General features: G+C 33.6%; 1 protein-coding gene across 1 annotated transcript; it reads left to right on the top strand.

Annotated features, from left to right (window-relative positions):
* The first annotated feature begins 7,190 nt into the window (after positions 1-7,190).
* Positions 7,191-14,312, top strand: LOC104436809 (disease resistance protein RUN1-like). The gene is made up of 4 exons (XM_039310268.1): positions 7,191-7,570; positions 7,857-8,625; positions 8,736-9,831; positions 13,076-14,312. The coding sequence occupies exons 2-4, from the start codon at positions 8,075-8,077 to the stop codon at positions 13,352-13,354; spliced, it is 1,926 nt and encodes a 641-aa protein (XP_039166202.1). The 5' UTR covers positions 7,191-7,570; positions 7,857-8,074; the 3' UTR covers positions 13,355-14,312.
* Positions 14,313-14,606: the final 294 nt, after the last annotated feature.

The raw sequence follows: 14,606 nt of genomic DNA, 5'->3' as shown, positions 1-14,606 counted from the left end.
GCAAGTCTAGTCAGGTGTGCTGGATCTCGACTTTCAATAAAAGCTTCATGTACTTGCTCAAAGATTTAGATTTATGGATTTTATTGATCACATGTTGTTGGACAGTGTCAATTACAAAGTTTGGATTATTTAAGGCTTGTGCTGAGATGATGTGGCATTAACATATATTCCCAAATATGAACCCAAGATGCCAAAAACTCGGGAAGGGCCGGGAGTTTGTGAAAAGGAAAAAGAAGGTTGACCAAAATTATCTTGTTTAGGTCATGAGATGGATTTAACATAATGTATAACTCAATTAGTTGTTGTGTAAACAAGATCGTCATAATCATCCAATTTGCCCAAACAAGGACAAACAAATCTTATCATCTTTACCATCAATCGATTTTTAATTGTCTGGATAATCTAATATCTATATAGTAGATTCTTCAAAATTGTTACTATATTAAATGTGCTAATATGCTTGTAACTCCATTCAAACTAGGATATGGAGCCTAATCCGAGTCCCATCTTTAGTAAAATTTTCACGTCTAATTTTCAAAGGCCATTAAACAGCAGAAAAGAAGTGGCTCTGCGTAGAGGGTTTGTATTCTGGTTTTCTAATAAATTAGGTATCTATTTCAAAATTATATGCCAATGAGTATATCATTATCATTAAACGCTGCTGTAATCTACTTTATTCATTTATTTACTAAAATTAGTTGGTGGAGAATACGCACCTTCCGCATAATGCCGCGGAAATAATAATCCAAGGAGTAATGTTTTTGTGATTGACTCGTGTATATTTGCACTGGAATCATGGGATTATTGCTATGCTGGTTAGTTTTCTTTTCTATTTCTCTTATTAACAGAACAGCAAAGTCAAGTCAACAAGCACGAGCACAGGATTCTTCCACGCACCTCCTGCAAACAGCTGTGGAAATTACGCGAGCATTGATTGACCTGTGGAAATTGGTTTTGGTGAGAATTGATGGTTGGTCTTCATTTCTATTTCTTTATTAGTAGAAAAAACAAGTCAAGTCAAAAAACGTAGGATGGTCCCCACGCCTGCTGCAAAATGCAGTGGAAATTACGCGGGCAACAGTTGCCCTACGGTTGTCTTTTCTATTTCTCTTATTGATACAAAAGGCAAGGCAAGACAAATCAAGGTCTTGCTCGCTTTGGATAAATAAAATGTTTAGAAATAAAATATCATTAACATTGGAAATATTTTTTATTAATTAATTATTTTAATTAATATAAATAATAATTTTAAAAATATTTTAAATGATATGATGAAATTATTTTTTATTAACTAGTTATTTCAAATAATACTAGTAAACATAAGATTTATCATTTCAAAAATTGACTTGTATTTCTCTAAAAAATTAATCAATAAAAATATTTTTATTATTAATGATAATTTATATTTAAATATTTTCATAAACAATTCATTTATTAATTTTAGTAAGTAATATAAATGATTATTTTTAAAAGAATATTTTTTGAATTATTTATAATTTATGGAACAAACGCACACTAAAGGCTCGAAACAAATGTTAAACTGATGTGATGAAGTATTAAGGTGCCCTATCAAGGGCCCCAACGTTAAATACTTGAAGTTGCCATACCGCTTGTACCTATCAAAGAAACTCAAAAAAATCTACCCACACTGATATGAACTAGACAAACTGGTGGACTAGAGAGAGCCATGTAAGATGAACCAAAGATAAGGATGGAATCTTGAACACCCAATGAAACGAGAGATACAGATATCACAAGATAAGGCTCAAAATTCATTTATAATATGTTTTGTGGTGTGTTTAGGCTATAGACCGGTCATGTCTTTCATTCTCATTGGATGCGTAGGAATCCAATATCCTAATATATTATATAGGTGCGTTTCAAAGGCTGTGGTCTCCAAATATGCAAACATTTTTTTCTAATAAGGTGCTAATTTGTCTTTACCTTAATGTGAGTGGAAATCCATCACTGACCTCACCAGTATTTTCCATGATCTAATTTCAAATAGTAGAAGATTAATGGGCAAGTTGAGCCTAGAAATCCTTGCCCAAGATCGATCATGATTAAAGAATAGGAAAATACTACCAACCCCGGGTCTATATGGAGAGAATTTATCTTTTGTTTTTTCATTCATCTTTTTTAGTTTTTGCCGCACTCTTAGTTTAATATTCCTTAATCTTATGCAATTAAAATATTTGCACTCACATTAAGGACCCAATTGCACTATCACTTGAATTATTTTCCTAAAATTAACTATTTATATCATTTAAAATAATTAATTAATAAAAATATTTTAATTATCAATGATAATTTATATTTATATATTTTGTATTTTTTTAAAAGCAAGCAAGACTTTTTGACTTGACTTGTCGTGCCTTTTCTTTGAACAAGAGAAATAGAAAAGAAAATCAAAGGACGATCATTGCCCGCGTAATTTCCACTGCATTTTGCAGAAGGTACCGGGGACCATCCTCTGCTTCTGGACTTGACGTACTTTTTCTACTAATAAAGGAAATAGAATGAAAACGAACGAGCAATTTTCCACCATCTAATTTCCACAAGGCAATCAAATGCACGCGTAATTTTCACAGCAGTTTGCAGAAGGTGCGTGGAACCATCCTGTGCTGGTGCTTCTTGACTTGACTCTGCATTTTTCTGTTAATAAGAAAGATAGAAAAGAAAACTAACTAGCATAGCAATGCTGCCGTGCTCCCGGCGGTAATTTAAACGAGTTAATAAAAAAAAAAATCACTTGTCGGATTATTATTTCTGTGGTACTATGCAGAAGGTGTGTACTCTCCGCCAACTAATTTTAATAAATCAATAAAAAGAAAATAGATTGTGATAGCATTTAATGATGATGATAGAGTGCACTAGAAAGGAAAATTAGAAATTTTTTCTTTTTTTCTTTCATCAATCTTTCTTTTATCTAAATAAATTACTAACTCATTCATATATATTTTTAGATGATGAGGAAACCCTTCCGATTTCCATTATTCATTCAAATAATGGAAGTTTCATTCATTTCCTCTAGATATTTTGCCTCCCAAGCAAGTAAAAATCTAGGAGCTCACTAATTCCATCCATTCTCGCTACACTTCTTGATTCCCAAAAGAGTCTGAACCAATGTTTATCATCTATCTAGATAACTTCTTGATCCTCAAAAGAGTCTGGACCAATATTTATCATTTGTCTAGACAACTTACATAATGACACTTTTCTCCTCCTAGATATCTAGGATTTCAATTTTTTTTTTCTTTTCCTCGGGAAGGGATTCACCCATCAGCCACGCCCACCAATTATTAGAAGCATCGTTAGGAAAAAAATAAATGCACCCTACTATGCGTCAAAGTTACATTCCATATTCTTCCTTAAAATATATTTTGTTTTATCTTTCACAATATAATTATTATTAATCCATCGATTGTTTCTTTTTTCATAACTAAGCACATAACCGGTACGATGTCGTCCTCATAAACTACAATGTCCATCCTTGCTCAAAAAAAAAAAAAAAAAAAAAAAACTACAATGTCCATCATATCATAATGTCTTGTTATGTTTTTCTGTTTTTTTATTTTCGTTTGTAAATTGAGGTAGTGTATTAAACATCATTTAGTTATGGTGATATATTTTAATAGTGTGATTGGTCAAGGTCGTGATATCATTGTATAGTTAGTTCGTACTATTCAAATGCTAATGATAGAGACCTGTAACGAGTAGTGCTCGTTAATTTTCTTTTATATATTTTGTTATTGATGAAAAATGCAAGTCCAGTCAAGTGAGCTAGATCTCAAATTTCCATCCAAGCATCACTTGCACTTGCTCGAAGCTTCAAGTCTATGGATTTCATTGTTTGCATGTTGTTGTAGGATGTCAATCGCAAAGTTTGGATTAATTAAGGTTTTTAAAGAGATGGTTTGGCATTAACATGTATTCCCAAATATGAACTCAAGATTCCACAAACTTGGGTAGGGCCAACTACAATGTCTTGTGAGTTTGTGAAAAGGAAAAAGAACATTTGATAAAAATCATCTTGTTTACGTCATGAAATGGATTTAACATAATGTAGTATAACTAAATTGTGCTAACAAGATCGTCATAATTGTCCAACTTGCCCAAGCAAGGACAAATAAATTTTCCCGTATTTACTATCACTTCATTTTTAATTGTCTCCATAATAAAAAATCCCTAAATTGTAGATTCTTCACAATTGTTACTAGATTAAATGTGCTAACATGCTTGTAGCTCCATCCGAACTCGGACATAGAGTTTCACTAGATTCCTCTCTTTAGTAAAATTTCCACATCTAATATTCAATCGCCATTAAATAGTAGGAACGAAGTAGTTCTATGCACAAATTTGATGGTCGTATTACGATTTTATGATAAAATAGGTATCTTCTTCAAAATTATATGCCAATATGCATACCATCATCATTAAATGCTACAGTAATATACTTTTTTTTTTCTTTATTAAAATTAGTTGGCGGAGAATACACAACATCCACGTGATGCCGTGGAAATAATGATGCAATGAGTGATGTTTTTGTGATTGACTCATGTGTAGTGGCACCGGCGGCATGGGAGCATTTCTATGCTGGTTAGTTTTCTTTTCTATTTCTCTTATTAGTTGGAAAAAAAAGCAAAGCAAGTGAAGAAGCACCAGTATTGCATGGTTCCACGCACTTCCTGCATAACTGCTGTGGAAATCACGCGTGCATTGATTGCCTTGTGGAAATTAGATCGTGGAGAATTAATCGTTGGTTTTCATTTCTATTTCCTTTATTAGCGGAAAAAGCAAGTCAAGTCAAGAAGCAGAGGATGGTCCCCGAGGCCATCTGCAAAACGCAGTGGAAATTACGCGGGTAACGATTGCCCTTTGGTTTTCTTTCCTATTTATCTTATTGATAGTAAAGGCAAGGCAGGTCAAGTAAAATGCTGACAAATAGCGGAGATCACAGCGGTGGGCCAGCATTCATAAGCTTATGGAGGGAATTATCCATCGACCACGTCCGCTAATTACCAAAAGCATCGTCAGAAAAAAAGATATACACTTTACGATGTGAAAAAGGAATTGCATTTCATTTTCTTTCCCAAAACTTTAATTTATTTTATCATTACTATTTAACTTTTATTTCGTGCATATACTTATTTATTTCTTACATAAGGATACATGTGATCAACAAACTATCTTCCTCGGGAACTACAATGTCCACTATATTACCATGTCTCATTTTTCTTTTTCCATTTGTACTTTGAGGTGGTACATTAAAAATGTTAACAAAAACAAATTCTACTCAGGAGTCAAATCAAGTGTGATGAATTTCAAATTTTGACCAAAGCTTCACACACTTGGTAGAAGTTTCAAAGTCTATGGATTTTATTGTTCTCATGTTATGGCAGAATGCCGACCAGAAGGTTTAGATTATTTAAGATTTGCATAGAGATTGATCTAACATAAGGCGACAACTCAATTAGTTATTTATTATGCAATCCTTGTAATTTGTCTAACTTGCCCAAGCAAACAACAAACAAACCTACCCATATATACTATCAAATTGTTTTTTAATTTTCTCGATAATCTAACATCCATTGGGATATAGAGTCTCACCCGATTCCGATATTTGATATAATATCTACATCGAATCTTCAATTGACCTTAAACAATAATGAAGTGACTCTACACACATGAATTTGATAATCGTCTTCTGATTTTATGATAAAATGGGTCTCCTCTTCATAGCTACACATCAAGATGCATGTCATAAACGTCAGGCACTAACATGCGCAAGCAAGGGATCTTTGTGATTTTAAGTCGGATCGGACAGTGATCCTACGCATCCATCCTACATAGAGAAAGAGAGAGAGAGAGAGAGAGCATTTCCGCAATCTACACAATCGGAATGATCGTTGCTTTTCGGTGCTAGTTCTTTATTCACAAAAAAAAAAAGCAAGTCAAGTCAAAAAGCACACGTACCTTTGCATGACGCCGGTGTGCAATAATTATCATGTCTGCAGCACGCGACTTGGATGGTTGGATGACAACTCAGCATTATATGCTTTTTGGACGAATCTCCTTTGAAAAAAAAAAAAGAAGAGTAGATTTTGGATTAAAAATAATAAATTGTCCTTATTCGAATATCTAAACAAAGTGTCCTACTGACATTTATGTTATTATATGTTTTTGTGATTGACTCACGTCTATTAGTACTGGCAGCATGGGAGTCTTGCTGGTTAGTTTATTTATTTTTTTATTAATAGTTAAAAAAGTAAGTCAAGTCAAAAAGCACTCTCATAGAATGGCCCACGCACCTCAAAGTTCCAGTACCTACCGCGTAATGACGCAGGTACCATCAAACAACATTTTCTTTCATTTTAAGTACTTAAAATGGTCCGAAAAACGGGCATGTGCTCGCGGCTGAATTTTCACAAATAAATTAAGTTCAGCATTGGCCAAAAAAATAAAAATAAAAGCAAGTTGAGTGAAGTTGAAAATCGAGTTATAACACATAAGGTTCGACTTGAAATTACCAATGCAATAATTTATTTTAAGCCATTAGAGTACAATGCTAAATATATTTTAGATCTTAACAACTTATTTGGTTTGATTTCTAGCTTTTTCTTAACAACGAAGCATAGATCAAGTACGTTAATCCCCATATCAACAAATTCTCCATTTATGCAAAATATTGGGCAAGACATAATCTCCAAATACAAAAGAGTTTATGCTTACAAATATGAGGAACCAACACATATCACGTGGTTAGTCTTCGTATACTAATTTTTACTTTATATTCCCTCACACCTCTCATAGTTGAACTTTTGCTTAACAAAAATTACTTAAAAGATTCAAAATATTCATATATCGTCACATAGATAATTATACATTTATGTTTGTAATTTAACTTAAAGAATGTACATATTTAAAATATTTTAAATGTAAAACATCAAATATATTTTTAAGTGCAACCTAAATTTTTATCAAAGGGCCGCATACCAAAAATTTTCTTTTATTTTGAAAGAGGTAATGCGCCCTCATTAGTCATTAGAGAAAAAGGCCAAAACATGGAGCCGCGGCCACCTCAGCCAGCGCTGTCGAGGAGTGTAGCATATTCCCATCTCATTTTTCAAAAGCCAAAAGAAATTGCTCCGAAAGTCCAACCCCCAAGTCGCGTCGGTCGGGGAGAAGGCGGGAACTTGCTCGGACCCGCGCCACGGGAGCTCGAGGGGGCAATTCGGTACATTCGGAGTGGCCGAAGATATCCTCGAGGTGCGAGGTGGGGACCACGCGTGGGCTTCGGTTTCTGAGCAGCTGACCGTCGTAGCGGTCAAGCAAAGTGGAGAGGAGGAGCGACGTGGGTCCGCTTTAAGAGACAACTTAGGCAGAATCCACGAAGCAAATGTCTACTCTGTTTTCGTGGATAAAAGGTTCTGGGACAGTTGGACGGCAATAACTCAGCATCGTTTAAGCAAGCAGGGGAGAGTGTTGAGTGTAGTTAATCCGAGGTCGAAGGGTGAGAACCGGCAGAGATCACAGCAGTGGGTGGATTGTGTTGTTTGAGCACTCCTAGGTAATCGATTGCTCCATTTTCTTTTGATGAGTTTCGATTTGAGTTCTTAGAGACATTTCTGCATTCCGAGATCTGGACTGTGAAATCTAGCCCTTTTTTTCAAGGCTTTGCTCGATCAATCTCCTATTTGGTCAAATCACACTTTATTTTTGTTTGAATGCAGCTACGAATTGAGCTCTGACAAACATTTCAGCAATTCCCATATGTGGGATTCCATGTTTCTCTTCACTGTTTCCTGGTTTCCTTTGAGGCTCTGCTCCATCAATCTCTTTCACCGTCTTTGTAGGTGATGACGGCAGCGGAGCCTAAAAGATTCAATATGTGGGGCGTCTTCCTTTCTGTTTGAATTTAGCTACAAAATGAACTCTGACAGACATTTCAGCAATTCCCGAATCTGGGATTCCGTATTTCTCTTTGTTTGCTGCTTTTCTTCGAGGCTCTGCTCCATCGATCTCTCCATTTCCTTTATAGGTGATTACAAAGGCGGAGCCTAAAAGATTCGATATGTGGGGACATTCAGAAGATCCGAATTGCGGGGCTTCTTCCTCATCGACTTCTACACCTGTAGGTGATTATGAAGGCAGAACCAAAAAGATGAAAAGAAATGACTACGAAGTGTTCTTGAGCTTTAGAGGGAAGGATACTCGCAACGGTTTCACCGATTATCTCTATAATAGTCTTGTCAATGCAGGAATTCATGTGTTCAGAGACGACAATGAGCTTTGCGTTGGTGAGGAGATCGGACCGGAACTTCTCCGCAGTATTACACAATCTAAGATCTCCATCCCGATTATCTCAGAGGACTATGCATCCAGCAAATGGTGCCTTCGCGAGTTGGCTCTTATGTTGAATTGCAAGAGAAACAAAGGGCAAATGGTGTTACCCATATTTTACAAAGTGGAACCTTGGCAAGTGAAGCATCTCACAGGGAGATTTGGAGATGCTATCAATACACATAAAAAGAATTTGGAAGAAAAGATTGTGAAGGAATGGGAAGAAGCACTCAAAGAAGTCACTTCCTTGAAAGGATTGGAATCGGAGAAAATTGATAATGGGTATATTATTCTCTACCACAACATTGTTTACTTTCTCAGAACTAGATTTTACTTGAAAAATAATACGAATATTTCCATCATATATTGAAATTTTTATTGTTGTTCGACAGGCGTGAAGGAACATTGGTTAAAATAGTTGTCAGAAAAGTTATGAGTAACTTAAAGGAATTGTTTTTGCTAAATGTTCCCAAACAGTTGGTGGGAATTGATGATCATGTGGAGGATATTATGCACTTCATAGATGCTAAATTTAACGATACAAGTATTATCGGAATCTATGGAATGGGCGGCATCGGTAAGACAACTCTTGCGAAGGTATTGTACAACAAGCTTTTGAGTCATTATGAGTCTCATAGCTTTGTGGCAGATATCCGAGAAAAAATTAAGCTCAAGGATCTTGAATGCATACAAAAGCAGCTCATTTATGACATAAGTGGAGGCTTACGTGATGTGTCTAATGTCGATCACGGAATCAATATCCTTAAATCTCGATGTATAAGGAAGAAAGTACTCATTCTTCTTGATGACGTGGATGATAATACTCACCTGAATGCTTTGGTCGAAGATGGTAGTTGGTTTAAAGCTGGAAGTATGGTCATCATCACCACTAGAGACAAGAGTATTCTTGACAAGGCTGGGGTAAGCCACAAGTATCAACTCAACGAGCTGCTTTTGGATCAGTCATTGGTTTTATTTAGTAGACATGCATTTCGAAAGGATTCTCCTCCGAGTGATTATAAGGTTATCTCTTGTAATATCGTATCTACTACTGGGGGGCTTCCTTTAGCTCTTGAAGTTATTGGTTCATTCTTATGTGGAAAGACAAAAGAAACATGGAAAGCTACATCAAAAAAATTAGAGAAAGTGCCTGATAAGAAAGTGCAAGAGAAGTTGAGAATAAGTTACGATGCATTAGATTTTGAGGACCAACAGATTTTTTTGGATATTGCATGTTTTTTTATTGGATCATCTAAACAAAATCCAACTTACATGTGGGAAGCCTGTGGTTTTTTCCCAGGAAAGGGGATTGAAGTATTGAATCTTATGTCCCTAATTAAAATTACCGATGATGGCAAGCTAATGATGCATGATCAACTGAGAGATCTTGGAAGGGAAATTGTTCGTCAAGAAAATCTAAAGAAGCCTCAAAAGCGTAGCAGATTGTGGGAATATGAGGATGGCGTAGATGTGCTTCTCAGCAACAAGGTAAGAGTTTTTCTCTGCTTGTCTTAATCACTGAATGTGAGCCCATCTTCTCTTTCTTGTTTGAAATAATAATTATAGTCAATCATGAGTCCCCAAAACTTGTTGCGTCTACTGGCAAGAGGGCTCTTTTAATTAATTGCTCTTCTTGTCGGACTTTAGGACAAAATTGAAGAGCAATTTCTTGGTTATTAATGACTAATATTTTTAACTAGTAAAATTGTGATGAGGATACTCTCCTTTTGCTAACTTCAAGCAAAAACAAAGCTACAAATTAATGTTTAACAGAGCACTTTTAAAGAAAATCGAATATCTATAAATTGTTGGGGCCATGCTTTCCCACATTTTTGTTTGATGCACGGTTTGATGTTTGGATTCTTATATTGATTTCTTTTAAGGTATTTTCTTTCTTTTTTCTTTTAACAAGTACCAACTTCTTATGAGTTGTTTGCTATGATGAATGAGACCATTTATTAGTGATGATTAGCTATCCCGATTCTTGGATTTTTCAAGTTGGGTAAAGTATAGATTTAGTCCCTCAAGTAATACTATTTGTAAGATTTAATCCCCTTTCTTTCTTTTTTCTGCTCAATATCATTCTCTATCTTTCACAGTTGTGTGCAATCGAGTCCTTTGTAGTCAACCGTCAATGAACATGGTCAATTTGTTGATGTGGCTTTCATATACTATAAATAAATATGGTTATAATTAATATAAATCATAGTTATAATTAGAAATCTAACATTGATAGAGTGACTTGGAAAAAAAGACATGAATTTTGGGAATAACTATTACTACGAGTAAATATTGTAATAGACTATAATAGCCATTACTGTAATGAAACGTGCTCTAATAATCTAAATGCATGTAATAATACATTGCTACATAATGTATATGTAACTAAGGCTTAGTATATGTGTACAACTAAACGGTATATATTATGTGGTAAGATCTTTGGTTCAAAATAAGACATTAGGAAAAAAAAAGTAGAAATTTTCCAATAAACAAGATTAATAAAGCCATAAATACTTTACTTAGATTTTTAACACTCAAAATACTTTAAGCTTCTGCTTCGCACTCTAATCTTAATATCTCGATCTTCTCTATTAGTCTCAAATTTGACCAATTTGCAAAAATTAGAGGTGGTCAAGGACTTACACTGATGATCTAAATTGCAACACTAAAGACATCTAGAATCAACTCATAGGAAACTCCATCAAACACAAATGGAATGCTCTATCACTTTGATCCATATCTCTCTAGCTCTTCCCATTTATGTCTTCTGGTTGGTTTGAGGAATGAACTGGACACGTGTCAAATGGTTGGTGAAATAATTGGTGACTAAGCAAAAATTTCCATAACACACTCATGCAACTCACCATCTCACATTCTTCTTTGATCCATGCATTTTTTTTTTTTTTTCTCTCTTTTTAAAGCTCCTTCACAAAAGGTAGTCTAATCATATTGAGTTTATCACAATATTTACATTCTACTTAATCCTCAAAAATACGAGTTATTACCTTACAGTAGACTTCTGCTACTATTACAATCTACAACACTTGAAAAATAGAGAATCTAAATATTCTTTTCTTGCATTATAAAGGAGATATTATATAAAGAAGTTATCGCCAAAAAAAAAGAGTAAAAGAGGTTGCATAAAGAAGTATGTGTTATTAAGAAATAAAAATAAAGAAGTGGAAAGACAAAGGGAAGTAACTAAGGAATACTAATAGATAGTAAAATAATGTATCGAAGAGGACGCACTATGGATGTTCATTCAATTAGTATATTATAAATAATTAGTATATTGTGCTAATTAGTATATTATAAATAATTTTCAACATAATAAGTGATAATGAGTTATCAAGATAACATAATCACTATTTCATCGACTATTTACCTATTTTTTTTTCATATTTTCTATGTCAATGATATAATAAGTGATCAAGATAACAAATATTCATGATCTTAACAATTTCATGGAAGAATAGTTATTACGATATCTCTGTATACATAGACATATCTGAAAATTAATTCCCAAGTCACAATTTATATGAAAAGTGTATAAAAGAATTTTTAGAGGTGAAATTGTGGATTTGTTTACAACATTATAATATATATTGGCAATGATATATTTTAACAATACTTTTATAATTTTATTTGAGAGCTATGTATTTTCAACAAAATATATATTAACAAAGATATTTCTCAATACCATAATTATAAAAATTTTAATGTTGAAGTATTATCTAAACTAAAATTTTTAACATGATACTTGTTAAACTTGGAAGTTAAATATTTCAACCATACATACATGACCTTTTTCTTTATATAGAGGATGAGTGATGAAATGACTTTTCAGTTACAACATTTTTAAATATTTATAGAAGAATGATAATTAGTAATAAAACTAAACAATTTCACAACCATGTATGCTGGCATAGAAGTGATATTAACATAATATAATTATTCTTCATGTCCAATCTATCTCTTAGCAAGATCTTATTAATTTATGGGCAAAATTGATCATAAAATTAGATGACTGTTATTTCTTTGTAACAAAATCAACATGAAATGAAAAGTTAGCATCAAACATATATAGTAATAAAAAGAGAAGTGAAAATCATTTATATAACTTTTTGATATGTTTTCTTCCACATACAATGAAAAAACACTTGTTGAAAAACACATGATAAGAAAGGAATGTAAAACATGTGTGTACTTCTTGGGATGGAATTCTCATTTTCATTTTGCTATCGAGAATTGTAAACAAGGTACAAAAGAAAAAGAGGGGAATTCTACAATTGGGATTCTTTAGTATTGATACATGCTTTGATGGTAAATTTGATATATGCATTTGAAGTTTTGAACCGTAAGAGACATGTTGTTTCACATATAAAGGATATGAGTTAGTTTGTTATTTCCCATATAAAGGGCACGAGATTTTGAAGTGATGTTTGCATGAAAAGAGGCCTTCTATATTAATTTTGAAAGGATGGGACTTTTGGGAATTTAAAAGCTGCAAATTGTGAAGGGCATAATTGGAAGAGGAAAAGTTTGGGAAGACCCTCTAGAGCTTCACATTTTTACATAGATTACCACAACCTGTCATGTCATGAAGTCGAAAGTGAGAAGCTTAAATCATGATAGTACGACAACAAATTTGAAATCAATACATTTTTTCTCATATATAGTTGCTTTCAACCCATTATTCAAAACAATGATTTACAATGTTGCCTAATTGCAGGGCACTAGTAAAATTGAGGCCCTTCGTCTTGACTTAGATAATGGGAGAGAAAGTTACACGGCTGAAACATTTAAAGAATTGACCAAATTGAGGTTACTTCAACTGGAAGGTGTGAATCTCACTGGACATTTTCAGAACTTGTTTCCTCAACTAAGATTGCTTGAGTGGATGGATCATCAACCGGATTTTGAATTGACCAACTTTCACCTGAAGAAATTAGTCGTGCTCGATTTGTCGTGGAGCAAGATTTGGAGAATTGGGGAGGATGGAGTCAACTAAAGGTAAAATGTAGAGAAGGCATATCTCTTATAAATAATCACATGTTGTCGATGGGCCCAATTGCACCAAGTTATCCTTTATTTCTTCTGAAAATATATATTATGGATTTTCCTCTAAGCATAAGAGGAGTTTATAGGCACTTAAATATGTCAAAAGCTTTCTACCCCTTAATATTTTAACAAACTAGTCATGCTTAACATAGACCTACTAATAAAAACTTTTTAAATCGTATTAATTAACATCTATCAAAAATATAATTACAATAATGTGCCCATGTTAATTTTAATCTAAATGGTTTATGGCTTCTAGTTAATTTCTCCCCATGCAAAAGTATGTCTTTTTAGCAATTCTTGTTATATGTATGTATGTATCTTCTTTCATGGAGATGCAAAGACCCTCACAGTGACTTGTGTTTTACATACATACTAAAATTCTAAATTCATTGTTACTTTTAAAGTAATGGAAATAATTTGTGAACTACTTTGACTTGTTGCGCACAATAATTATTCATTATTATTGTTGATTGTTGAAGTCACCGTACAACACATTTATAAAGTACTAATGTCATATGAGTAATACAACACTTTTTTATGTCTTGTACATATAGCATTTAAAAATTGTTTTTCATAATTAAAGTAGCCATTTCTCTTTAATTTCATACTAATTGAAGGAAAACATGGCACCAAATGAATGCATCTCATTTCTTCCATTTGACTTTGTCATCTGTAATTTGATAATAAAATTTGTGTATCTCTATTCAATAAATAACAACATAGTCATAACTTTGAAAAACTAAATATGATATTTTCTAAGAAATTTTATTTGCGAAAAATTGTAGATAGCACTCATACATCCCTAACATTCTCTTCGCAATGATATGCTTAAAAACATTTATATGCTAGCTTAGCGAATACACTATTGAAAAGAAACATTTAAAATTAAATAAGATAGTTGTGTAAGAGTAGGGAGCATGGGATTTTTTTTTTTGTCCAATCTCAAAGTGGTAACCTCTTTCTTTCAGATAGCAACCGAGCTCAAAGTTCTCAACCTTTCGAGTTGTGCTTTGAGAACAACTCCCGACTTGTCCGCTTTCAAGAGCTTGGAGATTTTGATACTTGAAGCTTGTGAGGATCTAGAAGAGATTCATCCTTCTATCGAGGACATCGAGACCCTTGTCTCCTTGAATGTCAGTAATTGTTGGGAATTGAAGGAGCTACCGCTAGGAGTAGGTAGAATGGAAAATTTGAGCAAG

Source organism: Eucalyptus grandis, chromosome 3, assembly GCF_016545825.1.
Source record: "Eucalyptus grandis isolate ANBG69807.140 chromosome 3, ASM1654582v1, whole genome shotgun sequence".
NCBI classification, from domain to species: Eukaryota; Viridiplantae; Streptophyta; class Magnoliopsida; order Myrtales; family Myrtaceae; genus Eucalyptus; species Eucalyptus grandis.
This window is presented reverse-complemented; position numbering and strand designations above follow the sequence as displayed.